Consider the following 27,638-nt stretch of genomic DNA (forward strand, 5'->3'; position numbering starts at 1 on the left):
CGGTTCTGCCACAGCAATGCTGGAGGCATGGGGAGCAGCCCCAGAGTGCTGCATTGATGCTGTGCCCATTGCTGGGATGTGAATGAGTGGTTTTCCCATTCATGTCAGTTGGAGAACCTGTAGCCAGAACACTAACACAGGTGCACCAAGGGCTAACTGAGGTCAAATTACATTAAAAATCAAAACTTACCCTTTTTCTTGTTTTTAACTGAGCTTGGACCTACAAAGAAAAAAAAACAAAAAAGAAAGCCAGTAAGATTCAGTGATCAATTAATCCTAAAAATCCCCACTGCCACCTATAGCACTTGGGAAGAGGCTTCTGTCTGGAACAAAACTGGGAACAGAAGTGGTCACCCAAGGCTGGGAGCCCCCAGCTCTGTGCAGGATGCTCCACGCACAGCTCTGCTGCAGCACTGCCTGACTTCTGCACACAGATGTGCTGCCTGTATACATCGAGGTCGCCACTGCAATGGGGCACATTGAGCTTTTGGACAGCAGAAATCCTGAGCCTCAATCCCTGTAACGCAGAATGCTGTGCAGCCACTGCTGGGAGGTTGTGCAGAGCCCTGCTGCCTTGGTGACGCAGCGAATGTCCTGGGGAGAGCAGGCTGGGGAGGGAACCCAGCTCAGCTCGTGGCTGAAACATTCCTAGAGAAGCTGAGGCAGGGCACAGCTCTTGAGCATGAGCGTGAAGCACACCCCACTGCTTCCCCAGCAATTCATGATGGATGAGAACGAGACCCCCAGGTGCCACCCTGCCTGCAGAACCCCTGGAGCCCAGGCACATGCATTGCATGTAGGAAATGTAGGGTATCATCTGACTTATTACCTCTATCAATCCGCTCTTTTAAAAAGCTATTTCTTATGCATTCTGTACAAACATACACCCTCCTATCAGCCCAGCAGAGGCGAGCTGCCAGGCCAACACACCTGGCGGCCACTGCCATGCTGCCCACACCTGCAAAGCACCGCGACACCGCGCTCAGGGAAAGCAAACACGGCAGGGAACATCACCCAGAGAACAACCCAGGGCGGGCAGCACGAGGCGAGCACTGCCTCTGCGCCTCTCCAGACCTCGGAGTCACGAGAGTTTATTTCATGTTATATATATCACACCATTAGTGCCATAACCAGAGTGAAAGTACAAATAGCTGCGGCGAGCCAAACACATTGGGGATGGATGGAACCAATTAGCTTCAAAGATGAATGGGAGGAATGAGAACCACATGCGATGGGGATGTTCGCAGTCTATATTACAACACACGCATCTGTTCCAGGCACGGCAGAGAGAGATGTTATGGCTGTGCAAGTGAATCTTTTGACAAACACAAAAATACTTCTGACATGAAAAAAAACACAATATTATTAGCCCTGGGAGCTTCTGAGCCTCTGGGGTTTGCATCTGTTCGTCTCCCAACAGGGAGGGATGGATAGTTTAATTGCACGGGGAGCCATGGGGCTCACGGGATGCACCAGCAGCCAAAGCTTTGCTTGGTTTTGCTCAGAACTCATCAGATAGCTCTGAACTGACTGCGATGCAGTAACAGCCTCTCACTGAGTTTGGGAAGCACAGTTCCACCCCAATACCTGCCACAGCACGGGGCTCTTCTGCATTTGTATTTGTGCTCAGCTTCCACTCTTCGTTCTCATAACCCCACTTATATTCTCCCCTGCAAGCTTTCTATTCGTGCTTGAGGCCAAACTGAGGGAATTTTATCCTCCCCTCTGTTTTGCTTCAGCTGAAATGAAATTTGCTCTTATGCTCCTATGCTGCTCTTCCTCAGAAGAGCTCACAGTTCTGTGGAACCCTTTGCTTCAGCAAAGCTGTCAAGAAGCACCAAGACAGAGAAGAGGGGCAGCAGAAGGAAGGCCTTGAAGGTCACAGCAGTGAGCATGGGATGGGGTTCACTCATACAGGATGCACAGTCCTACAAATGACCCACACACATGGAGTGAAGATTGCTGCTGCCTGGTGGAGCTCCTCCATACAGAGCTGAGTTCAAACGAGAACGTTTTTGTAGAAAGGCTCCTGCCCAAAGGCAACCAAGCTGGAAATGAGGGGGCTATTCCAAACCTCCAGGAGAGCAGCACAGGTCTGGAGGGGTCTGCTGGCTCAGTGTGAACCTTCAGCCCCATAGGGCACTGCCAGAAAGGCTCAACAGTTCATCAGTCCTGTTGGAGAGAATTCTTCCCAAGGGCACTGCAGGCTGTTAGCACAGAACCACGAAGCAGGCTGCTAACTTGGCTCAAAGCACCAAAGCCAGCAAGCTGAGCTGCTTCTACCACTCGTAATACCCTCCATAACCCCCAACCCAAACACGGCCCTCCCCCTGCAGAGGGTTGGCACAGGGGGGAAACACGGGAGGAGGTCTGGGGCAGCACCAGCAGAATCCCTGCGGCCGCTTCCCAACGCCAAGGGAGGGATTGCAGCAGGTGGGCCAGCGCTGTGCAGGGCAGCACATGTGGCCACGCAGAGGGCACTGCACAGTGCTGCAGGGATGGGGTCGGCCCCAACATCTGCTGCATAACCACCACGGGCTGCAGAGAAACCAGATGGTGATGCAACTCGAGGATATTACACATGACATGTTTTCGCTTATAAAGATTAAGAGAGTTTGCTTTTCTCCCCCCCCCTTGATTTTACTTTTCTGTGTGCTACACGCTGCTGTGATTTGCTATAAATACAAAAATACCCCCAAACCTCTTTAGGTCATGTGCTGATATAAATAGCATATTTAAAATAACAAAAAACACAAACCAACCTGCGTTCACTTATTAGCTGTGTGTGTGGATTAACGAGAAATAGCTCGAATTCTTTCAGAATGGTTCAAACTGGTCTTACTGACAGGAACAGATCTTTGTAATTATGCTGGTTTGATGTAAAACCTGCAAAAGGCCATTGCAGAAAGCTGTCCCAAGGAAGACTGCTGAGCCACCCTCACCCCAGGGACAGGCAGAACCCAGACCCAGCGATTCCCTGTCCACCTTGCAGACACGTCCCTTCACTTCCAGCACAGTTGGAACCTGAAGATGAGAACAGAAGCAGGAGCTCGGTGTGACTTATCCAGCAGGCCCATCTTCCCAACGTTGTGCACTCCCAAAAACCTGCAGCCTTGTCTTTGAAGCGGGAGCTTCTGGCTGTGGTTGCAAGAGGAATGCCAGGTTTAACAACCGCCTCTCTCAACAGCGATGGGAATTTGAGCAAAGCACTCTTCCAAATCCTGGTAGCCATCTGGTTTAACAAAGAGATCGCTTGCTGGATCCCAGAGGGAGCTCTGAATGCTGCCTGACTCCACCAGAGGCCCCTGGAGAAGAGATGGTTTGCAGAACCCAACGCGCCCACCTGGCCACGGCAGGGAAAGCATCACTAGAGAAGAGACCAACCATATGGCTGCTGGTCAAAGTCCTTCTTGACTTTGGTGTCCCAAAGAGAAGGCTGTGGCAGTCGGTATAACCTTGCATGGTGGACGCTGTCATTTCACAGCAGGTAAGACCACAAGGAACCATGATGATGACCAAGGATTAATGAAGTCCTGCCCAGTAAGCCTCCCATCGAGCCCCGTATCCCTCTCTAACTAATGCTGGGGGGAGCAGGGAAGAGACCAAGAAAAGCTCAATCACTACTCCAGAGATAAAGCTTTCAAGCAATGAGGAACCCATGACACGCTTTGACACGCTGTCCCAATGGATGAGATGGGAAGGCTCACTTCAACCTCCACAACTCCATCATTTCATTTGCAGAATGGGTGCACCGATGTTCACTCCACTCACGGGGCTATGAGATATGTGAGGCTTTTCAAACATTTCCAAGTGCTGTGTTATTAATGCCAGACCATGGCGGAGCTGGGGAAAGAAGGATGTTAGCTCCCAACACATGCTTAATCCAGAACACGTGGGTTTGGGGAGGTTTTGAACCAATATGTTTTCAACATTTTCAGGAAATTTGGTCTAGCCAGATGAAAGCTTCTTGGACTCCGCTGAAATATCAGCAATACAAATACTGAAGCAGGATGAATTTTCCCCTTCCCTTGAACAGAAAGTGCTTCTTCACCAATTCCAAAGAGCCAGGCAGCAGCTCTCGAGGAGCAGCTCTTATTTGCTATTATCACTCCAGAAAATAGGATGAATTATAGATGTAGGAAAGCATCCAAGACATAAAACATACCATGCACTGCTCCAAACGTCTGGTATGCTTTGGCAGAGTGGGTTTTGGGGGTGGGAAGAGGAAGGGCGGTCTCCTGCTGGGAGCAGAGGAAAGATGCTGTCAGCAATGGCAGGAGGAAGGGGTGAACCCAAGCGTGGGATGGGATGTCCCAGGTACAAGGCCTGGAGTAACTTCAGTAAATCCAAATACACTGAATGTATTACAGAACGGAAAGGGGAGCTCATTGTACAAAGCAGGGGAAAAGGATGAAATCGTGCTGTTTGACGCATAAGCACACAGGGCAGAGCCCCGGGCCATCGGTTATTCTCAGCCACCATTGTTGCCTCTCTCTGCTTTTGTTCCAATGATTTTTTTTAAGCTCACACATGGACACAGTCACCCTCCATTATCCTGTTCTCACTCCTTTGAGATGCTCCACGATGGCCCCCCGCACACCACAGGCCCCACGTCCTACACATCAGGGGTCTTTGCTTACAAGACAGTGCCACCGTTATCCTGAGCCACACGTTGCTCAGTGCCCTGCCAAGGCTCAGCCCCAACTCACATCTGCCACGGCTCCGATCCCCCACCCCTGTGCTGAACTGAACTGACACTCAAAAACCAGTTTCCTCAAGATGATGAGCATTTTGCAGCTCTCCGTGCTCTTTCGAGGCACTCCCTCGGCTCCATCCACTTTTAGGGCCATTCTTCATCTCCCCAGAGGACTTTTCCCACACACCTCCAGGGGAAGTATCCCACGCTGAGGTCTCCTCTGGCACTTCTGGGTCGCTGCGTGCTCGGCCACGAGGCTTTGAGAGCTTCTGCACCAGCGCCAAAGGCTGAAGATCATTTATCTGCTGGTGAATTCGGTACGAGAGCAGCTTTCTGCTGCCTCACTGCTCTCCTCTGAGCAATCTATCAGAGGACAAACCCACACCCATGTGCCGTCCAGATGATCGTTCTGCTCCGGGAGCCCCACGGGTAGCAGCCTGCTCCCTCCCTGCTGCTCTGAGCCCATGCACTGCTGTGGGAGCAGCCCCAGCTCCTTGTGCTCCCCGGAGCCGCACTGTGCTCCTCCTCAGACAGCCTCAGGCTGCCATGACAGCTCATCACCTTGCAGGTTTGTTGCTGTCACCATTGTTTCTCTCTCCTACCAGCGCTTCAGAGAGATTTCTGCCCGGTTTGATGATTAAGAAAGCAAGGCTCTCCACAATGGGAATAACTTGGTCGAGCTCATGAGTGAAAGGCAGGAATGCAGAGATGCTGGCTAACAGCGACAGGCAGCTGTGATGCACTTTACAATGGTCTTTAATCAGATTAAAGGGAAAAAATCATCAGTTAGAGCTGCTCAACTGAACCGAAGCGGAGCAGGAGTGCAACAGACAGACGTAGGAGAGCAGCAGCACAGCGTGTGTCACATTGCCAGGTGTAAGCACCCCAATGCAGCAACAGGCCCAGCAGCAAGCCTGCAGGCAGCTCCCAGCTGTCCCTGCTGGCCATGGTAACCCACCAAGCACTTTGCAACATCCCTCAAAACCATGCTGGGAGAACAGCTGAAACTCAAAGCTTTCATCACACCGGAGGTTCTCATTTGCACCGCTGCCTCGAAAGAACAGAAAAACTTCAGCAAACTGAAGCGTTGAAGGACTGGAGGCAAGAGGGGCCCCGCGGCTGGCAGCAGGGAAGAGCTGAGGTGGCAGCAGGCTCAACCCTCTGCGTGCACCTACAGCACCAGCACGGCACTGCCAGCATGAGGGGCTGTGCAGGATCCTGACCCCATCAGGTGGGAGCACAGCACGGTGCTCCCCAGCACAGACCCCGTCCTGCTCCCAATTAGCTGCAGAGCCACCGCTGCTGGCAGAACATCGCTGCGCCGGCTTCTCAGAACAGCACAGAACCAATCGCACATAAATCTCCGCCCCTCGCAGCTCCGCTCCCACACCATCGGTCCCAGCCAAGTTCCTGGGGCTCACAGCAGAACCTGCGGCTGTCACATTTCATCTCTCCGCACTCTCGCTGGCTATGGAAGAATATGATGTGCTTTTGTTTCCCTTCGGGCGCTGCGGGTGGATTCCAAGAGCTGGATCTTTGAGCGGAGCTGACAAACAGCATTACTATTTCCAATTCGAGGATCTCAAGGCTGCTTTTTGGCTGGCCGGCCTCGCAACGCTTGTTTTCTACACACCGCTGCACCCTATTGCTTACTTTATCAATACCACATATTTGAATGCAACTATTTAAAGCGTGGTATTACAGCTGTGTTTTTATTTTGTTTGTTTTATTCGGTTGTTGCTTAACACAAAACATTCTGACATTTTAAGTCACATCCCACTAAGATAAACAAGTAACATATGTCCCGAATTCCTGCAGGAGCGATTCCCCAGCAGTGCTGCTGCAAGGTTGGAGCTGAGCGGAGGGAAGATGCTCTGCAATGGGTCATTTCCAATGCACTCCAAGACAGCCAGGCCTGAGGAACCAGCGCAGGCGGGAGGAAACCCACCCAGCCCTCCTCTCTCTGCGCAAGCCGACATGGTTCTCCTTCTTCCTGCCTGCAATCTCATTGCACTGCAAACCTCTGCATTGTTCTGAGCTGTTCTGATGGTTTTAATGACGCAGAGCTGCGCAGGCTCTGCTGCTGATGCAAACATGCGTGCACTTGTGCTCATGTTTGGAGGAACCTGAAAAGGAGCTGAAAGAAACCCAAGGGAGAGACAGAGACCGCATTTTGGGAAGCCTGCACCTTCACTGACAGCATTCTGACCCAGCACAGCACTACCTGGCTCTGCCCCACTCCATCCATTCACATCACCGCAGTCAGATGAATGAGCGCTGAGCTGAGCCCTGCTCACATTCACAGCACCAATAGCTATACATCATGGCCAACAAAGCCCTAATGAAAACATGGAATTGTCGTGCCTCATTCACAGCTTTTTCCCCAAAGAGCTCCTCGCTGGTGCTGTTCTGCAGCTTTGTGCAACTTCTCCTATTTTATGGTGAATGTATCTGGTCTCGTATAACCGAGCGGGTTTTTAACGAGCGCACAGACAGGCCACAACTGAAGGCAGCTCCACAATTCCATCGCCAGAGCTGCAGCTCTGTGTTTGGCTTTTCAGTCCCACCCTGACTGCCACGGACTGAAAATAAGTGCATTCATACAATGCAGAATGGCTCAGGCTGGAAGGGACCTCAAGGATCAGCAAGTGCCAACACCTCTGCCACAAGCAGGGCTGCCAGCAAACCAGATCAATGCTATTCTGTCCCAAATCTGCAGAAGGCAGAGCGTGCAGTCGCCAAGCAGACCCTGAGCAGCATCCCCAGCCATTTGGAGAGGTATGCACCCAACAGCCAGCTCTCACAGCAGCACAACTCAGTGACCAGATGGACCACAGCACCACGCGCGTGCAGAGTGCTGCAGGGCCATGGCCAGCGAGCAAAGCGTGCACAGAAATCAAAGCTCAGCTGCAAACACTTCCCAAGGACAGACAATAGAGCCTCCGGCACACTGTGGGGAAGGAATCACCAGCCACCAGTCCAAGTCAGCCTTTACAATGCCTGGTACGTGGCATTCACGGTCCAGATGCACACATAGCTCAGATGCAATCACACTCCCGCCCTGCTGTAACATCTGTTCTCTTCTCATTAGCCAGGGCCATGCTTTGTAACAGAAGAAACTGAGATTCTCAAGCGTCAGCATTTGACCAGAGGCGTTATGAAAAGCCCCAGTTTTCACAAGTGGAGTTCATATGGAGTCACCAATTACTTCTAATGATACTGGTCCCTGCTCAACACGCAGCTTTAAGAGAAGTTTCAAAGAGTAGTTCAAGTTCCAGCACAGCCTGCTGCAGCACACGGCGCTGGGTTTGCGCTGAGGATCTGGGCAGGACAGGACTGAAACCCATCCAAAAGCTGAATCAGCACAAGGACCTGAATGCACGGCCTGGATGGAGTTCTGAGCACAGAATTCTCTCTCAAGCCTTGCAAGTTTCCTCTGCATCTCAGAATCTTTGCATGCTGTCCTCCCACCTTACCCGCACCAGACAGGAGATGAATGGGGAGGGACCAGAGCAAGAGGACACACACAGAGCTGCATCCTATCACAGCTTTGGGAATATTGAAGAAGCAAGGCTTCTTTTGGAACAGTGCAGGTCACAGCTGGAAGGGATGCTACCGGGATAGTCATGCACCATCAGAGCTCAGTGAGCACTTTGTGGCTCCATTGGTTTGCAGACCTCCTCACCTCCGATGCAGTACAGCCTCACCCAAACACCACCAACACACACTGCTGGGATGCACCTCCCTGCTGCAGAAAGTGACTCCAAACCCTTTGAGCTGGCATCTCTGCTCTCCCAGAGTCCCGTGGAACATCCCTGAGGTGATGCCTCTGCTGCAGGACGGCCAGGGCTGCCTGAGGGAGGCTTCAGCAAAGGTCATTAATGGATACTGTGATGGATTTGGCCTCAAAGTGATTTCAGAATTCAAGAGTAATTTCAGAAGAACTGAGCTCCAAGCAGTCTGAGCCGAGGATGAGCTAAAAATATTCCTTCTGTCTGTGCACTGCCTTACATGTCACACCTGGTGCTAGAGGATTCCTTGAACACAACTTCCACCTCCGTTTGTTTGCAGCAACGGGTCGGTGTTTGTCTGCCACTGCTGCAAGAGAGCTGAGAACCACCACCTGGATGTCACTCTGAACGTTCCAACAGCTGTTAAGCTTCTCTGGATGTGTCTCTGTGGAAACAGCAGTTAGAACAGCACAGACACCAGGCTGTGATCTACAATCAGGTTACTGCATTTGTAGCCACCAATCTTCCTGGCAAAGCAGTGCCTGAGCTGTGTGAGCCACAGGTAGCATGCCCCATTACAACAAGTGCAGGTGCACCATAGGCAAGGGGCTGTAAGGGATTTGTGGGCTCAGTTTTAACCGTGGTAACAGAAAGTACTGACTGTGTCAGCACGGGGAGGTGACGGCCCTCACACGTGAGGACTCAATGTCTGCTCTGGCATATCTTAACTCCTCCTGGTTTGGGGGAAATCACAGAGAAATTCGGGGGAAACCAGAGAAGATCAAGTGTGTTCTGGTGAGGTGGCTCTTCTGGGACCGTCTCCTCCGCTCCAGTATCCAGGAAATGCTCTTTATTTACGGAGAGCTCATCGCCATGGTTTCCGAGCACAATAAGGCTCTATCGCCCTTCATCCATCTGCGTTTCTGAGAATCCCTGGGCTGCAGGGAATTGCACGGGGCCGGCACAAAGGAACTGATTGTTCTGGGCTCTGCAGTCGGAGGGCTGCATCTTCCCTTTCCAACGGAGAGGAAGCGAGCAGGAAAAGTCCCTCTGTGACCTCAGTGCACAACAGAGCACCGCGCCGCGCACCAACCTGCGCCGTAACCCGGGGACGGCTGGGCACCCTGCTGACCCTGCACTCTGCAGCCCTGGGTGTGAGGGCAGCAGCCAAAGAGCCCTTGGTATTTCCACCCCAGCAAAACCCACCAGCAGCACTGAAACTCGTTGCTTATTGAGGACTTTCCTCGGCGGCAATGACTGCCAAAGCAGTAGGAACCCAAGTGTTGTCAGCTAAGGACAGTGCCCCAGCTGCCACGCTCCCCATCAAAGGGCAGGGAACAATCAGCCGTGTTTCTCACCAAGCACACTAGGAACAAACCTAGGAAAGGGATTAAAAAAACAAAGAAGGGCCAACCCCAAACCAAACAGCACAAACCAACCAGACCAGGAAAGCAGCACGGCAGGGATCTCACTGGGAACAGAGATGAAAGTAGGAAAAAAAGAAACTAGTTTTTTGTTGGTTGTTTTTTTTTTAAGCATGTTTTTTTAAAGAGTCCTATTGACATCTGCTTTGTAAATGTTCTGTCATTATTTATAACCTCAAGAGCACGGAATTGTCTCTGTACTTACAACCATGCTACTCCCATATTCTGGCTTTGTTAGCAAAGAGCCAGCAGCGCTTTTACTGCAGCTCTGGGAATAGAGATCTAACATTTCATACACAGTTTATTTAAAAGTGGACTAATTTAACATTCTTGATGGTTCCTTTTAGCACAACTGTTGCTAATTACCAGCTCCAGAATGATTTGTCCATCTGGGAGCTGCAGCAGTTCCACAGCAGCATAAATACACCGAGATGGAAAGGACGGAGGGGAAAAGAGGAGAGGAGATGCTGCAGAGGGAGGGGGTGGAGCAGGGTAAAGCAGGTGGAGCTGGTAGCACAGGGCACTGCGAGGAGAGTGCTGGGCTCCCTGAAGAGCAGAGAGAAGCAGCTGCAGCTCTCAGTGGTGCAAGCTTGATTTTGGCAGCACAAGGATGGGCATCAGGCCCACGGCCAGGCAAGGCAGCCCCATGGCAGCCTCCTCCCTAATCCTCCTCCTCCCAGGACATGAACCTGGCTTTGTTCAGGTGCTTCCAGGGCACCAACCAGCATTAAGCCCATGCACTCATCAGCCGTGAGCATCCCAGCCTCCTGAGCATCCCAGCCCCCTCAGCATCCCAGCCTCCTGCCCCAAGGACAGATGGGACCAACTCTGCCCCCTCCTCCAAATGCCCCGCTCACTGCCAAAGCCGTGGAGGCTCATTTTCCTAAAAGAAAAAGAACAACTTTTAGGAAAGCAGCCACATTCTCTTCCCAGTGTCACATCCCGTGTTCCCATCTCGCCGCCCAGCGCAGTGCTGGTGCAGTGGGAAGGGCAGCAGCTGTGTGCCACCCTGCCCAGCGCTTTGGGCTGCACATGGCAAGGGGCTCAGAGGGTCCCCAGACCAATTTTGGACAAGTATTCTCAAGGCCTCAATGGAAGGCACACCCCCTTCCTCCTGGGATCTGTAGTGCATCCACTTTTATCTTCTGGGGGCTCTTTGGAGACCAAAGGTTTGAGCAGCTTTGCAAAACTCATGGAGAAAACAGTGATGCCATACCAGTATCATTGGCTTGTACATATATTTTCAAATGAGTCATTTTCCTTCTGTGAAAAACAGATTCCTGCACGCAAACCTAAAACAAACCCCAGCAATCGCACGGGGTAGAATGCAGTTTTGTTTGTTTATTGACTTCATGGCTGTTAGCAGAACAGTCCCTTCCCTGGCAGCTGACACTTGTTAAATGCCTCTCTACCCAATAAAACTGCGATAGCCAAACACTAGCTAATTGCTTGCTAATGTAACCCCTTCTGCTAAGCTCACCAGGACACAACCCATCACTATGGCAACTCTGCCCATCCCCATCACCTCACACAGTCAAAATATAACTTCCAAGCAGACACGGTGGGAGCACGCTGCACTGCAGGGATGGCTGAGCCCTGCAGCACACGTGGGAAGGCTGCAGCAGTGCTACGAGAGGGGCACGCTCTCACTTCGGCACAACAGTGAGGGAAAAGCCTCCATCAGCTTTCAGCAGCTCCTGCTCACCGCACAGCTCTCTGCACATCTGTCAGCATGAAGCCGGCGTTCTGACAGCCTCGTGGACCAGACTCATCCCCCAAACATCTGCTGGCAGCACCGTGCACGCAGCTCACGTGGAGTGGAAGCTGCTCCCGTATCACCCCATGTCCCACGCACCAGCCCAGCTCCATCACAGATGTCAGCAATGGGCTCCGCCGCCCGTGGCTTCCAGGTTAAAGATTAAACGTGTGCTTTCAAAGATAAACACACGCTTTGAAGCCACCTGAGATCCTCCAGCGTGCTTGAAACCCTATTAGAGAACAGCTAACGTTCTGCGATGCAGATGTTCGCAGTCATTTGATAGACAGTGAAGAGCTACTTGATGATCTACAGCTAACAGACCAACAGAGCAACAAATATGGGCATACAAGTACAAACAGTTACCTGGAATGAGCACAGAGCCTCGAGTATTGTGGAAGAATTAAGGACAAGGACACCCAGTAGCACTACTTTGCACAAGTTCACTAGGCCTATGGACGTAGGAATAGGACTGCTGGAATTAGCACCCTGGAAGGCAATTAAAATCATACAGAAACTGCTATACACCACGAATGCTGTTTGTTTTCTCCTTTACAGACAGAATTCTGCGTATAACCATGATAAGAAGGAAAAGGTCCTTCTGCTTGGTCCCTTGGTGAGAAGACAAGGAACACAGCAGGACTCACCATCTGGGCCCTCGCTGCCCTTACTCCTCTTGTTCCGGCGCACACGTCTGCCTTCTCCAACACGCAGCTTTTCTTCAGGGTGAAAGAAGTTCAGCAAGGCCAGCTGCAAGACAAGGACAAGGTTAAGGCTGCTGGAGAGCCCAGGCATCCAAGCAGGCGGGCACATCGATGCACAGCACAAGGCAGAAGATGAAGCTGGGCATTTCCCAACAGGGCTGAGCTGCACCAGAAGAGTTATTTCTGTTCCCTATTTGGTAACCCAGTAAAAACCACCTTGCTGCCCGCAGCCAACACGCAGATCATGGAGGGTCGAGCTGGAAATAAGCAAAAGCCCCAAACGCTGATGCAATCGCTTTTAATTATCCTTTGCAAAACTTGCTCAATCCTGGAGCTCTCACCAGTACTGCTCACTGCCAGTAAGTTTTCCTCTCCCGAGCTCCCTTCTGTAAGCCTCATTAGCTACTGAGATTCAGAGGTCTTCAGGGACCTTTAAATCCAATTCAGCATACCACATCATTAACACTTTAAACCTAGGACAAGTACATGGCTATAACACAGCTTTTGCCAAGAGGGAAACATTTCTCTGCAGCAATCTCCTGTTGGTGGAGAGCACTCACTGCCATCAGAGCCCCGTGATGGTCAGCAGCGCACAGCCCAGCAGCACAGCTGTGGCAGCAGCCCATTGCTGGGGGCATTCCTCCATGCGCTCCTGCTCCACAGAACAGGAGACTGCATGTCAAGGCCAGGCTGGATGGGGCTGTGAGCAACCTGGGCTAGAAGGAGGTGTCCCCACCTATAGCAGGGGGTTGGAACTGGGGTGATCTGAAAGGTCCCTTCCAACCCAAAGCATTCTATGTTTCTGTGGCAGCCACCTCCTTCAGCCTGCACTGCACTGCTGGTGACCTGGATGGGGTTTTCCTCCTCATGCTGAAGGAACTCGGTTGCATTTATTGATCCACAAACACACACCCACACCAAACCAACATGCACCCATCTAAGGAAGGAACGAAGAGGCTTCCAAAAGCAGCACCAAAGCTTATCAGCACAGAGAACAAAACCCAGCGCATCAAAGCAGCCTTTAAATAGCAGGGAAGAACCAACCCCTTTCATGGATGAGCAGCTACAAGGGCAGTGTATGAAGCTACAGGCCACAAAAGCCCCTGCTAGGGTCAGTTTGGGACCCCTGCTGCAGCACACTGTGCTCACCCAGCTACAAGAGCAAAAAAAGGAAAAAAAAAACAGTGATTATAAAACCCATTCAAAGTTTTCATTGCCCCACTCCTTCCCCCTCTTTTGTAAGCGTGTGATCTCCAGGGAACAACGCACAAAAGGGGACTGAAGGACAAGGAGGCAGAACAGCTAACCCTGCGGATCCCTTGCCCTCTCTCCATCACCGTACAAAGTCAGTCTTAGGAAAATAACAGAACTTATTGCTTATGGCAGCGATGGCAGCCACAGCAGCTGTGAGCAGTCTGAGAACAGTTCCAATGAAAGAAAGCTGTCTGGCAGAACTGAATGCAGCCTGGACTGCAAACTGACACAACTGGTGCAGGGAAAAAAGATGTACAGAGCAGCCTGGCCTGAGACTGCTTCTGCAACATTCATTAGTGCAAACAGCAGCACTGAGCTCCGGGAAGTGACACAAAGGGGCTTAGAGAGGTTTTCCTCGGGCTGGAGGAGGAACATCAGCACTGCTTTCAGGTCACACTGGACATTAGGAACCATTTCTTCTCCACAGAGCGGTCAGGCATTGACACGGCTGCCCGGGAGCAGTGGGGTCACCATCCCAGAGGAGTTCAGAACTCTGGGGATGGGCAGTGAGGGATGCAGGCATGGACATGGTAGGGGGGTGAGGATCTGAGAGGGCTTTTCCATCCCCAGCGATGCTCTGGTTGCACGGAGCTGTGCTCCCAGCAGCACACACAGCATGGGCACAGCCAGAAAAGCTCCAGCAAAAAAGCTGCCCAGAGCCATGCTCCCCACTGCCCCTACCCACCATACAGCTCTCAGACACAGAACTCACACCCACACGGGTGGAAACAGCGCTCGGGTCCAGCACAGCTGTGTGGGGCTGAAGAGCCAGAGATGCTCCTCCCATCCGCCACCCCTGAGATGTGACTAACAGCAGCGCACGGCTCACTGGTCTGCAGCTCTCAGCCTGGCCGTTGGGCTGCACTCTGCCTCGAGTTAACCTCACCTACCCTCTTGTTTTCCACTTGTCTCCAACAGCAGAGGCTGTAGCAGCAGAAAGTTGCAGGTGTTTGCCACCCAGCTTGCAAAACACAGCGCAGCCACTGGGACAGATGCAGGGAGAGACATCATCTCCAGGCAGAACACTCACCAGGACGGTGTCACAGCACAGATGTACTGCAAAGGACCCTTCCCACCGTGAGCAACGAGGGTTGAACCATAGAACATCCAGTGTTGGAAGGGACCGCAAGGATCAGAGTCCAACCTTTGGCTCCATACAGGACCACCCAAAAAACAGCCCTGCAAATACACCTGCAGCCAAAGCAGCAGCAGCTCCTGCTGGACTTTTGCTACAGCTACACACGAAGCTGGAGGCATCAGCACTCCCATGCAAAGGCCTCAAACGGCCAACACCGTGTAAACCCATTATGACTCCCCATGTTTAATCACCAAGATCTCTCTGGGACGCTGAAAGGTCAAACAGCAAAGAGAGGAAAAACCCCCAGGGGAAAACATACCTCAAAATAACCTGCGGAACAATAGCCCAAAGCACGCCCTGCTGCAATGAATCAGTGATACCTTGCTTTCTGTCAGCAGAATAAAGCAAACACAAAGGCGTGCACACAAAAGCACTGGTTTGCTCTGCAGCAACATGCAGAACCTCTCTGGAAACACCAAACAATAACACTCTGGAATGCCATGAGAACACAATAGGAATTACCAAAATAACGTCGCCTGCAGTTACTCAGAAGCCAATCTCTGGTTTGTAAGAAAGGATTCTGCAAAAGGAAGAATAAAGGCATTTTATTGTATATTATAGATATATTTATATACACACACATATATATATATATACATTTTAAAGGTACCATAAATTGGAATCTTTCTTCAGGATATAAGACCCAGATGGAACATCGTTAGGGCTGGATATATAAACTACAAGCAATAAGGAAAAGCAAGGCAGCGCTGGGGTATATAAATAATAGCAAAGGTTTGGGGGTTTAATTGCACCCCTGTGCAACACCACGCATCACATCAGAACAAAGACCCACCGGGCACCACGATCCAAAGGGTCAAACTGCTCCCAAGGGGGAAGCAGGGAGGCACGGAGCCCTCCTCATCCTCACCACCAAACGCTGCCCTTCTCATTCAGTTCACGCTCTCATTTGCAGCTTTGCAGATCAGCGGCGTGAGGACGGGGAGCCAACGGAGCTCCTCGGAGCCGTTCCCTGCGAGCGCCGCTGCTGCTTTTTGGCTCTGGAGGTCAGCAGGCACAGCCTGCGGTTCCAGCAGCAGCTCCCTGCATCGCAGCCCATTGTCCTACAGCAGGAATTCGCCCGTGGTGACACGTGGTGTCAAACCCGAAGGAGATTATTTATTTTCAAACAGGCTGGAAAAAAAAAAAAAAAAAAAAAAAAAAGAAGTTTGGGGAGTAGCTTTGTTGGTTTTTTTTTTTTTATACCAAAGAAGCCATTCAACATATTTTCGGCTTTGTTTTTTTGTCATCGTGACTCGTTCTTATAAAAATGCAAGGAGAGAAAGAGTAAACAATCCTCATTTCAACATGACAAAACACGACAAGAATTTACACACGCCGTGTTTGTCAGCCCGGCCCCGAATGCAAAGTTCCTGAAACGTGAGCTATGCTGTGAGCCAACGCCTGGGCAGAGCTGAGCTGCCACCAGCCCACAGCTGCGCCCTGCCTGTGCTGGGGGCTCAGATCCTCCCCTGGGGGGCTGCACACAGCAGGATGCCCCATCCCTGGAGCTGTGTCCTGGGCAGCCTGGGAGCTGCTGGCCCACTGCAGGGATGGAAACGGATGGGTTTTGGGGGCCCTTCCCACGTCAGCCGTTCTGTGGCTCTCATCTCCTTCACAAAGCTTCATTGCTTCCCTTGCCCAAAACCCTTCTCGCCTTATTGCTCCACCTCTCAGTGCTCCCTGCCATCCTTCCCCCTGCATGGCAGCTGGGTTGCTGTGCCAGCTATTCACGCTGCAGCCCGAGGTTCCACAGGCACAGAACAGCAGCTCTTGAATTGATAGGGGAAAAAAAGGCAAAGAAAAACACAATTCCCTCTCGTTCTAATCTGCACGTGAGGATCCTCACTGAGGTTGTTGGACTGGACAGCCGTCTTTAAACACTTCACCTCCCAAAGCCACGAGGCAAAGGAATTCTGTAAATAACATTTTCTAGAATCACAGAATTGGCTGAGTTAGCAAGGGAGCTTTAAAGGTCATCTAACCCAACTGCCCTGCAATAAGCAGGGACGTTTCCTACCCGTTCTGAGACATTCTGTGTGGGGCCTGGAATCACAGAATGGCCTGGGTTGAAAAGAACCACAGTGCTCATCCAGTTCCAACCCCCTGCTGCGTGCAGGGTCGCCAACCAGCAGCCCAGGCTGCCCAGAGCCACATCCAGCCTGGCCTTGAATGCCTGCAGCGATGGGGCATCCACAGCCTCCTTGGAGCTGCACTTCACCATCATGTGGGTCCCTTCCATTTTGAGACGCCCCACGAACCACTTCAGGAGATGAAAGCTCCAGAGATGCCACTGAGCTCAGGCCAAGTGATCCGGGCAGACTGTGCCGACGGAGGGATGGAGCATTCCTGCCCATAGCTGAGCAGCCTCTCAGCACAGCACTGCGCAATCATGGCTTTAAACACGAACCCACCAAGTCCTGCTCTTGGGTCTTCGAGGCACTGCGGTAATATAAAGTGATTAGACAACAATAAAAGAGGGAGGGAGCATATTTTCCTAAGATTTTATTGGTATTTTAACTTCATTACTCAGGAAAGCTACTGCATTTTTCAGCACAGAGCATTCAACAAAGTTGCCGGTTATCAGTTCAAGGCTCGTTACCAGCCAATACTCACACACCATTAATGGTCATTAGAGGCTACAACGCAGCTCATAAACTATCCTGCAGAGCTGAGCTAGGACCGAGCAGCCTGACTCTGCTCCTCCTCAGGGCAGCACTTACTGCACAGGGAGGAGATGGTAGGAACCCACTTGGAGCAGAGGGGCATCCCCACAGGGATCCTGACACCACTTCAAAGAATGGCTTCGGTTGGAGGGAACCTTAAAGGTCATCTCACTCCAACCTGCTGCCCTGGGCTGGCTGCCACCCACCAGATCAGGCAGCCCAGGGCCACATCCAACCCGGCCCTGAATCCTGCAGGCATGGGGCACCCACGGCTCTCCAAGCAAAAACAGCCACAAGCATCCCTGTCTTCAAAGCAAAAGCACTTCTCCCTCCACAGTGTGGTGCTGGCTCATGGTGCTTTCACAGCTATTTCAGCTTTGCACAGCTAATCAAAGCACCTCCTGCACATCCCATAAATTTAGCCGAGTTTAACGTGCAATGTCCCATGTATTTATATTTCTACCATTAACTCATTTCTACTTTTCAAACACAGCTAACTGCTAACTGTAGTTAATGGCACGCTCACGTTACAGAAGAGAGAACAGATGAATGCCTTCTGTATGACTCAGAGCTGCTCACCATCCTGCCATGCTGCAGAACCCCTCAGTGATGCCACGGTGGGGATGGAGCAGGGCAAGAAGCTTCCATACCATTCACTGGACACCTCAGCCCAGGGTTTGCAAGTTAAGCACAGACCACTGAGGGGTATTTCTTAGACATTTCAGGCTGAACGCCAGCAAGAGCAGCCTGCTGGAGGGCAACATTTGTGCAGCCCTGGGTGCAGAGGTGCCGCTGGGATCAGCAATGGGAGCTGGCCTCTGCTGGCTTAGGAAAGCAGTCCAACCCTCTTCCTATGATGGCTCCTTCGTGGCCTGGAGGAATGCAGCTATGACTGCTCATCCATACCAGCAGTTGTTTTTACACAGCTTCAGCCCAGAGGGGGAGTGAAAGCCATACGGAAGCCTCAGCATTGCAACCACGAGCTCCACAGACAGCGCTGAAGGAAACGGACCTTGAGAGCTGCCAAGTGGAGATGGAAACAGACCCATGCCAGCTGCAGAGAACAACAGTGCTGCGAGCCCCAAGGCCTGCCCTACAGGCGGTGGTGAGGTGATGGAGGCTGTGACTACAGGACCTCCATCCCCACGGGGACAGGAGCTGCTCTGGCTGGCACCTCCATCACCGCCTCTCGTGCTCAATGCAGGCTGGCCATGCACAAGCACTGATGCTCCAGCCCCACGGCACGCTGCAATGTTGGGTTCTTCAATTGACTGCACCTGTTGGCACGGGAAGGGAAAGCTAAAAACACAACCCAGATGTTGGGGGAGAACGAGGTCAACGCTGAGTTTAACACCACGCAGGAAGACACCTGTGCTGAATTTCTTAATGGTAGCGGCTCTAAGAGGTTCCTGCTGCAGGCAGACCTGCAGAAACCCAACCCCGCTCTGGGAACATGCTGGTAAAAGGGCTGAGAAGAATCAGTGTCAGTGCAAGGTATGGGCCTCAAATCAGTTCCTTTCCTCTCCCAAGGAAATCAGATTTAGCTGTGAACCAGCGCCAGACAGAGATCTGCTGTCTATTAGTACGAATTCTCAGTTTTTCACATTTTAATTAGCCTTCATAGTCTTTTTCAGCCCCATTTTGAGCCAGCTGGGCTGTGTCCCCCTCCATATGGAGGTCACAGTTTCTCCTCTCGCACATCAATAGCAATGCTTTCCTCATCCTCCCACCAAAGCCCTCGCAGGCTGCAGAGCGCAGTGCCACCAACCCAACGCCACGCACCCTTCCCCATTCTGCCTTCCTCCATTGGCACTCTGCCTCCCCACCACTGCAGCCCCAGCACAGCCCGGAGCCACATCAGCTCCTCACAAACTCTGCATATCTTCAATGTCTCAACATCTTTTTTTTTTTGTTTTTTTTTTTTTTGCTGTCAACTTTTAAAACTTTTATTTTTTCCCTTTGTTGCTCCGTAACAAAACAAAGACTTCCTGTTGGAGCGCATCTTTACTTTCAGCACGAGGGCTTTCAAACCCTATTTTCTAAATCTGGATGCTCAACCAGGCCCTTGGCTGTGATTAATTCTATGACATTTCACTGGAAGGAGAGGCAGAAGGGAAGGAAACAGGAGGAGGACTTCAAGTAGTCCAAGCCAAACAGTATCACCATAAAAGAAAACCAAGTGCACTGTATGTGTGGCAACCACCAAACACCCAGCCAGGAGCCAGGCCAGCAGCAGCACAGCAGCTGGGGCTGCCATCGGTGGCACCACTGCCCACACACCTCCAATGCAATCTGCACTGGGATGGCTGCAGAGCCACTGGTGTTGGCTGCTGCTTCTGACCCCCGAGGGGCACACAGCAGCTCAGCATTTCATTTCAATCCTTTCATTCCTTTATGAGACGCCTATTTCAGCAGGGAAGGTGAACAGCCACTCCCACAGGGTATCGTGGCACGAGGCAGCGACTGCCAGTTTAATTCTATCAAATTAACCTGCTAAAGAAATCACGCTTTGTTGCCTAATTAATCAGATCCATTGCAATTACTGTCAAAAGAGACTACGGCTGCATGCAAACACAACCAAGAGCTCTGACAGCGCTCACTCTGCCGTGGGGCACAGCAGCGCCAGCAAAGCAAATCCCCCAGCACCAACTGCACTGCTTTGGAAGCAAAAGGTCTCGTGCTTTTGGCAGCTCTCTCACCACAGGGCTGAGGTTTGTGCATCGCAGAGAGGAGGGGGAAAGCACTTCCCAGTGGGAAGATGCAGGGAGGATGATCAGTTGGAGGACGGAGGATCAGCCGGCATGCACTCAGCTGGGGTATGGGACTGGGGAACGGGAATGGCCCTCGAGGCCCTGCTCTTGAGAGCACAGAGCTCCAAGGTTCTCCTCAGCACACGGCACCTGGGAAACCAATTACCTCATCCACAGATCAAGGCGATTCTTGCCAAAAATCCAAACTGTGTTTGTTTGGTTTCCCCGGCTGCCTGCGCCCTGCTGGAAGCAGTGATGTCCTGGAGCACACCGGACCTCAGCACCAGGGGGAATCCAGCATCCCCTTAGCATGGCCCTATGCCAAGCCGAGGCTGTGCTGTTGAGACCTGCTGGATGCTGGAGGGGTTGGGGTGGCTGAGGGCACCCAGGTGGTCTCTGTGCCCTGCCTGGATTCCACAGCCCCAAACAGATACGGTCTGGGAAAGGAGATGTGATCTCGTATGACACTACGGAATCCATGGGAAAAGAGCTGGGAATCCTTTGGGGACTTCAACTCATCCACACCTCCATTTTCCATACAATGCACGCAATCCATTATGATTCTGTGACGATGCACAGTCGGTCCCAGGCACCCACAGTGGGCAGAGGCTGAGCCCCAGGGCTGCCCCATGCCTGCTGTGTAAGCTCCACACGGATCTGTAAGCAGAAAAACATCCCCCATTCACTCTCTGCATGGAGGCCAAGGAGTGCTGCAATCAGGAGACAAGAGCCTCCCACGGCCCAGCAGCCTGGGCAGCAGCCACCAGAGCACTAGCAAGTGCAATCTGGAGCTAACAGAGGAACTGCCTTCTCCTCTGGGCTAATAAAGCTCACGTACGAGGCTCAATCTCCGGCTGTGCGCGAGAGACGCAGCAAAGCTGTACAAGAAAGGAGAGGCGTTGGTTCGTTCTGCTTTCTGCAAGCCAAGCCTTTCTGCTTCCAGCTTTGATGTGCTGAAACAGAGAGAGCACGCCTTCTAAAGAGGCGAGCAGAGCAGAGAAAGATGCTGTGCACAACGCATCGGCGCAGCTTTCACGACACCGGGGCTGCGGGACGTCAGGCCGGCCAGATGTTCCCATCTCGTGCGCCAGCCCAGCTGCAGCACAGCTGCCGGGAGCTGCTCCCAGGTTTGCACTTTGGGATGCAGACACACAGAGCCTTTGTAGGGTCCTGAGAGTTTGTCAAAGCGAATTTAGATATCGGGGTGTGACGCCGAGCTTGCAAAGGGGCTTCTGCTGCTTTGGGAGCTGCTTTCTGCAGAGCAGCAAAGCGAGGCACGGAAAGGTTAAGTGACTTTCTGGAGGTTAAAAATAAAAGAAAAAAAACAAGCCAGGAAATAAAAATTTCATAAACACGGCCCGTGCCAAATTCCTGAAACGACAACTAAACAGGCTCGCATCGACTGCAAGCTGGCTCTGAAGCCTTCTGTGATAGCAGTTCCACCAGCACGAGCCCAGCACAGCGCAGTGCCCCTGAGCTGCTCCTCCAGCACAGCCCATCACCCCCCGCACTGCTCCCGCCCAGGAAGCCTCAGCTGCTCTGTCTCTTTAACAGTACATTTTATCGCTATCCTTTCTTCCTTTTTACCCAGCAAACTGCTGGGAAGCAGACGTGGAAGAAGCAAGTGCTGCTATGGATTGCTTTATGGCAGCTGCGAAGCTTCCTAGCCATCTGAGCGTGCCCTCGTGCCCACCTGTATACACACACGGATGCATCTCATACATGTATATGTAGGCATGCACCTCGGTGTGGCACGCATGCTTAGAGAGGTCTCATCCAGGCACTCTGCATGCCTTTGCTTAATGAGAAACACTGCTGCAGCAAAGAAAATTAGGAAAAAAAGCCCTCACTCCTGCAGCCAGGAAGCATTTTCCTGCTTTTCTGGGTGAGACCAACAGCTCCATGGCTTGGGGCTGAGGCTAAGAAAAGTTACTGTTTAAAGACAGACTTTTGCAACTGCTCCCAGTGTCATCCCAGGTCACCTCCTGGCTGTGGTGGGGACGTGGAATGGAGCAGAGCCTGGGGCAACGTGCAGACCCACCTGCAGCGGGGGCAGCCCGCAGCCCCACAGCCCCCAGCACAGCCATGGGTGGGCAGCACACACCGAGGGGCTCCCGGAGACCTTAGCAGGCTGGAAACTGAAGGAGGATGGAAACTGTTTACTTTTTGCCAGGAAAAAGTATCAAATGTATCCTCACAGGGTTGGTTGCTTTTTTTTTGGCTTTTTTTTTCAGGCAGCTTTGCTTGGGTTTGTTTGTTTCTGAAGCTGGCTTTCTAAATCATCCTAAACAGACAAAGAGCAACGGCACAATGACCAGATACCCAAACAAAGAAAGGTTCTGCTGGGCACGTTTCACTCCAAGCTCAGCCCACCAGAGCCTTTATTTCCCCTGGCACACATCAGGTGGGCACTCCTTGGCCACGGCCCCATCCCTGCAGCATCAGCTGGGCACAGCCTGCTTACAGGCATCGCGCTGTCAGATCTCTGCGCCATGAGGTTTTATTCCCTTGACCCCTGGGAGCAGCCAGACTGGGAAAGGCTCCCAAATGAAAGGGATGTTTTACCAGAACTGTACATAAACAGGCAGCAGAGGAGGCGAGATGCTGCTGGGAACTGCAAAAGGCAACTGAAAAGATAGATGAAGCAGAAGGACATCTCAGACAGTCGTTTGCATTGGAAAATGAGAGAACAAAATAGGGGATGTGGCCCCACACTCGCTGGAAAAGACCTGATGCAGCCCTAAGTGTGCATCTGCCACTTTCAAGGGAGCAGAGCAGAAAGGCTCTGCCTCTAGAAAACAAAATCTCAGCTCCAGCAACACTGGAGACAAAGGAGCAGAAGAGTAAAAACTGCACCCAAGCCAACAACGGGGTTTGCTGCATGTGCTGAAATTTGGGGGGAGAGGTTCTTCAATGGGACCAACCAAAGGACATGAGATGTTCAACTCTTGAGACTACATGCATACCCTGGGGAAGCCCATGATGGACATCCAGGACAGCAGAAACCTGCAGCATTGCAATGGGCAACCAGAACGATTTGGGACATCACTGGGACATGATGCCCAAACCCACGTGCTAAGATCTCCATATTCTGGAGGTGAGAAACGCTTCTGGTGTTATCAGTAACACAAAGATCTGACCCTGAACATCCAAAAGGACACAGTCAGTCTGGATTACACCAGAAGGTCTGGTTCTTAGCACAGGTTTCCCCTCAAAATCCCCCCTTCTCACTCACTTTGGGTCCACAGAGTCGCACTGCAACAACCTAAGTCCTTAATAAGCAACATCCCCTGCTGGCAGGAGGTTCTCAGGAGCTTCTCCCTGGTAGAAGGGGCAGAGCATGGCTCAAACACTTGGGTCCCAGCAGTTGTCTCGTCTGCTCCTCGTCCTGCAGCTGCTGTTAGAGTGGGGCTGCAGTGCAGCTCCATCTGCTGCAGGTCTGGTGAGACCTGCATGTTAACCTCCCGGCCCTCTTTAGCATCTCGTGCACACAGACAGCAATTTGTCTTTGGTTGAGGCTTTTTTTTCTGTTGTTTCTTTTTGCATTAGCAAACCAAAGAACTGCTGTGTGGAGACAGACACTCAGGCCGTGTGAGAAACGAGCCTCTTGTGCTGGACCTCATTGTGCTCACTTCAAAGAAAGAAAAACCCACAGAGCAGCAAAGAATAGAAACTACCCAGAAAAAAAAGCCTTATAGAACAGATTGTTTTGGAATGGCACCAATATTTATATTGTTGGCAGCTATGGCAGCAATGGCCTACACCTCCAGGAGGCTCTCCCTGAACCACCTTCTCCCACAGGTTCACCTGTGGGTCTGCACCCCACAAGGAGCACAGCCTGGCAACACTCATTTCCCTACATATTAATTAAGAGTCCACTGACTTTTCATGGAATTTTATAACCCAAGCATGTTGAAAACATGTTTTTCCCCCAGAGGGTGGTGAGGCACTGGCACAGGTTGCTCAAGGAGGCTGTGGATGCCCCATCCCTGCAGGCATTCAATGCCAAGCTGGATGTGGCTGTGGGCAGCCTGGGCTGCTGGTTGGATGAGCATTGAGGTCCTTTTCAACCCAGGCCATTCTATGTTCTGTGATAAGCTGTAGCTGTTAGCACAGCCCTACAGACCTTGGGGTACAAAACAACACACACCAAGAGACAGCCAGACCATGCTATGGGTTTGTAAGTACTTCCCGTTACTCAGAACAAGCCAACACTGACATTAAATACTGTTACAACTACTGGAAAAGACAACAAAGGTATTTGAAAATGGAGGAAAATAACGAGAAGGAAAGGCAATAACTTCAGCTGCTCAGGATGGGTTTTGTCCTGGCTCCAGTGGCTCCTTTTGAAGACAGTAAGGAGGAGGAGGAGGAGGAAGGCACAGGAGCCAGGAGCCCCGTGCTTTGGGGAGCTCCTGTAGCAGCTCCCAGCAGCGGGCTGCTGACAGCTCTGCAAGCACCGAGGCTGTAAGGCAGCTCTCAGCCCCTCGTGCTCATCTTCCTCCCCGGAATCCCACAACATCCATCTTCCAAAGAAAGACACTCAGAACAAGTGCTGAAGCACTCAGCAAAGTAAACATTTACCCAGACGGGGGTTAACCTCTGCCAAGTGTAACCGTGCCTCTTCCCACGAACTCAGCACGTCAACACCTCGCTGCAGAGCTCAGCCAACACTTAATTTGAATCACATCCCTCAGAAGTAAGCGACCTGCAGGTGCCCTGTGCAAGAATGGGGTCACTGAGGAGTTACAAGGGCAGCTTTAATACACGGGGACAATTCTGGATGCTCAGGAGTCTGAACACAACCTAACCCAGAGGTCAGGAGGCACAAGACAAGAGCCCTGCTGTGCTGGACACAAACAGCTCACCACTGCTGGACACCAAGAGAGCATTTCTGCTGCAGGAAGTACAGCATCATCAGTGCTACATCAGAACAGCAGGGTGAGTTCTGGCCCCGTTGTGATGCAGAGCCATGAGGTCTCCATGGGAAGGCAAAGCAAGCTGTGCCATGGCTGTGCCCCACAGCAGCTGCTGGGAGGGCCCTGCAGTGACCACTGGGGCTGGGATGGTGCAGAGGCACAGTGCCAACAGCAGCACAAACAGTGCTGTACCCAGACTGGCAGGAGAACCTCAAGGATGGGCACCACAGGTATGGAAATGCAGCAAAACGAGCAGTCCCCACCACCTCATTGCCAGGTGCAGACATTAATCGCTTGGATGGAAGAGCAGAAGTCAGACAACATGATGCAGTAAGGTCAGCATTTCAAGGCAGGAGAAACAAAATCCCTCTTTCAACTTTTCTAGTTGAGGTGGGAAGAAAAAAAAAAAAAAAAAGAAAGAAAAGCAGCAAAAGAACATCTGAAAGGGATGAAGCACGTGCTGTGTCCCAGCAGCACAAACACAGAACCAAAATAATGGCAGCTAACTGCTGGGACACCCAACACACCCAGAGGCACAGAGCAGCCCGCACCTCCCGAACTCGCTTCACGTCTGGGATGCTGTCAGTTTTCCATTAACAAGGAGAGCAGGGGTTTATAAAACAGCTGTTTCTGTGCAGACTCGACACCCAGCAGCATGTCCCAACACCTACCCGTCAGTCCCAGCTTATCGCTTCATCCACACACCCTGCAGTGGCTCTCTGTCAAACACCGGAGTGTTGACACATCCTGTTCTGCAGAATTATGCAAAATGGAAAGCCACAAAGGTTGGGCTGCACATGTTTCTGTGGATTAGCTGCTCTCCTCCTAGCCAGGAGCAGCACTGCGATTCCCTTACATGTGCATTAAGCAGAATACCAAACGAGAGGCAGCAACAGTTGAAAGCAGCACGTCAAACAGTTGCTGCTCTCGCCCTGTGACTGAGGGGACGCACAGAGCTTCTCCAATTGGAAATGCTCAGCTTGGAGTGAAAGAGCAAGCAACCCTGTTTCATTCCTGGATAACAGAACAGCAGAAGGAGCAGAAGGCAGTGATGGGAGCTGCTCCTCCACTCTGCTCTAATTCATCGCTGCCAAACCCGGTTCAGAGCACCTCCCCAGGCCTCCACAGTGCTGCACTGGGACACAGCCTCACTCTTCCACTTCCCAGCACCCCTGTATACCTCTAACACCAGATTTTCTTTTTAAAGAGAGGTTATTTGCTAGCAAGCAGATTTCCAAACATCATTACCTGATAGCGGAGACTTCCCACGAAGGCTGTGGGGGAAGCTCTGTGCACCAGGGACAGCCCTGCTGGTCTGAGGAGGAGGAGAGACGCAAGGAAAAGCCCCCACCTGCAGCTCAGCCATGCACGGAGGGCTGCCTGCCCCACTGCAGGCACTGCTGGGGGTTTGGGTGCGAGAGGGTGCCCTGATCTCCATCCTGCTTCCCGAAAAGCAGCCAGGTTTGAGGACTACCATCCACATGCATGGTCAGCTCGTAAAGAGCGAACGCCCTGAAGAGCTGCTCTGCTCCCCGTCTGCCCAGACACGCAGCAGTGCACGCGCTCTGCATGGTGATGCCATGGGATCCCTGTGTGTCACAGCAGCTGTGAGGCTGCCTGAGGTCCGCAGACGGCAGCCCAACACCTGAGCCGAAACAAAGCAACACAGAAACTCCCCCCATGTCCCAGCAAACCCCCAGCAGGACCTGACCAAACCCCTCTCACAGCTCACGCCTCCCAACAGCAGCGCTGCTAAATGAGGTCTGAGCACCTCACTGTGCACGCAGAGAAACTTTTCTCAAACAGAACATCCAGCACACACACAGATACAAACCTGAAGTCCCACGTCTCTGATGTTCTCCACCAGCTGGTCATGCGACCCAAAACCTGCAGTTCAGTGTTTTTGAGACTCCCTGAAACTTCACAATCGAACGGCATTTTCCCCAGTTGCACAGCTCTCTTTTGCAACTGATTCAGAGGCTTAGATGTCAAAATCCTGAACAGGGCCTTGAAAAGCAAAATCAAACCCAACCAGCAAAAAAAAAAGCTCTAATTGCTCTTCACAGTCAGCACCTAGGGCATGACAGATCCATCTTCACCGAGACTGGCACAGCCCACCCCTCCTTCCTACTTATCCCATTGAAATCACTTGTTCCAAAGCAATCCTTACTTTCTGCAGCTCCGTTACCCAACCCTCTTCATCTCCCAGGTGAGGCAGGTAATGCTATAATGTGGTGATAATAGCAGGGTGGCAAAGTCTTAGGCTAAAGCAAATGAGAACAAGCCCAAATGCAGCAGCCACAGATGCAGAAATGAAGGAAAAGAGCTGCTTACCTTTGGAAGGCCTCAGCTATGCAGGGATCTCCAGCAAGAGATGCCCTCACCTCCACCACCAACCCTTAAATGAGGGCTGGGCAGGGGTGGATCCTGGCTCCATCCCTTCCATCACTCAGTGCATTGCATGCACCTGAGCTCCCCTGGGCTGGCCCTGCCTTCCCACCAGGTGCTCCATCACTGCTTCAGGCCATGACTGAACATTGCCACTACAGCAGGAGGGCTCTGTCTCTCGGATAAAGCACAGACTGTTGAGTGATGCAACCACC

The 27,638-nt window shown here is 51.9% G+C and overlaps 1 protein-coding gene across 1 annotated transcript in view; it reads right to left on the reverse strand.

Moving 5' to 3' along the window:
* The window catches only part of EDA (ectodysplasin A), a 56,521-nt gene that overhangs the window by 11,413 nt on the left and 17,470 nt on the right, over positions 1–27,638 (reverse strand). Inside the window, exons 2-3 of the mRNA XM_042886430.1 lie at positions 12,255–12,357; positions 191–220 (exon numbers count right to left, since the gene is read on the reverse strand). Coding sequence (XP_042742364.1) covers positions 191–220; positions 12,255–12,357 — 133 coding nt within the window. The remainder of the gene's footprint in view (positions 1–190; positions 221–12,254; positions 12,358–27,638) is intronic.

This window comes from Lagopus leucura, unplaced genomic scaffold (assembly GCF_019238085.1).
Source record: "Lagopus leucura isolate 7727_CA_CO unplaced genomic scaffold, USGS_WTPT01 Super-Scaffold_100057, whole genome shotgun sequence".
NCBI classification, from domain to species: Eukaryota; Metazoa; Chordata; class Aves; order Galliformes; family Phasianidae; genus Lagopus; species Lagopus leucura.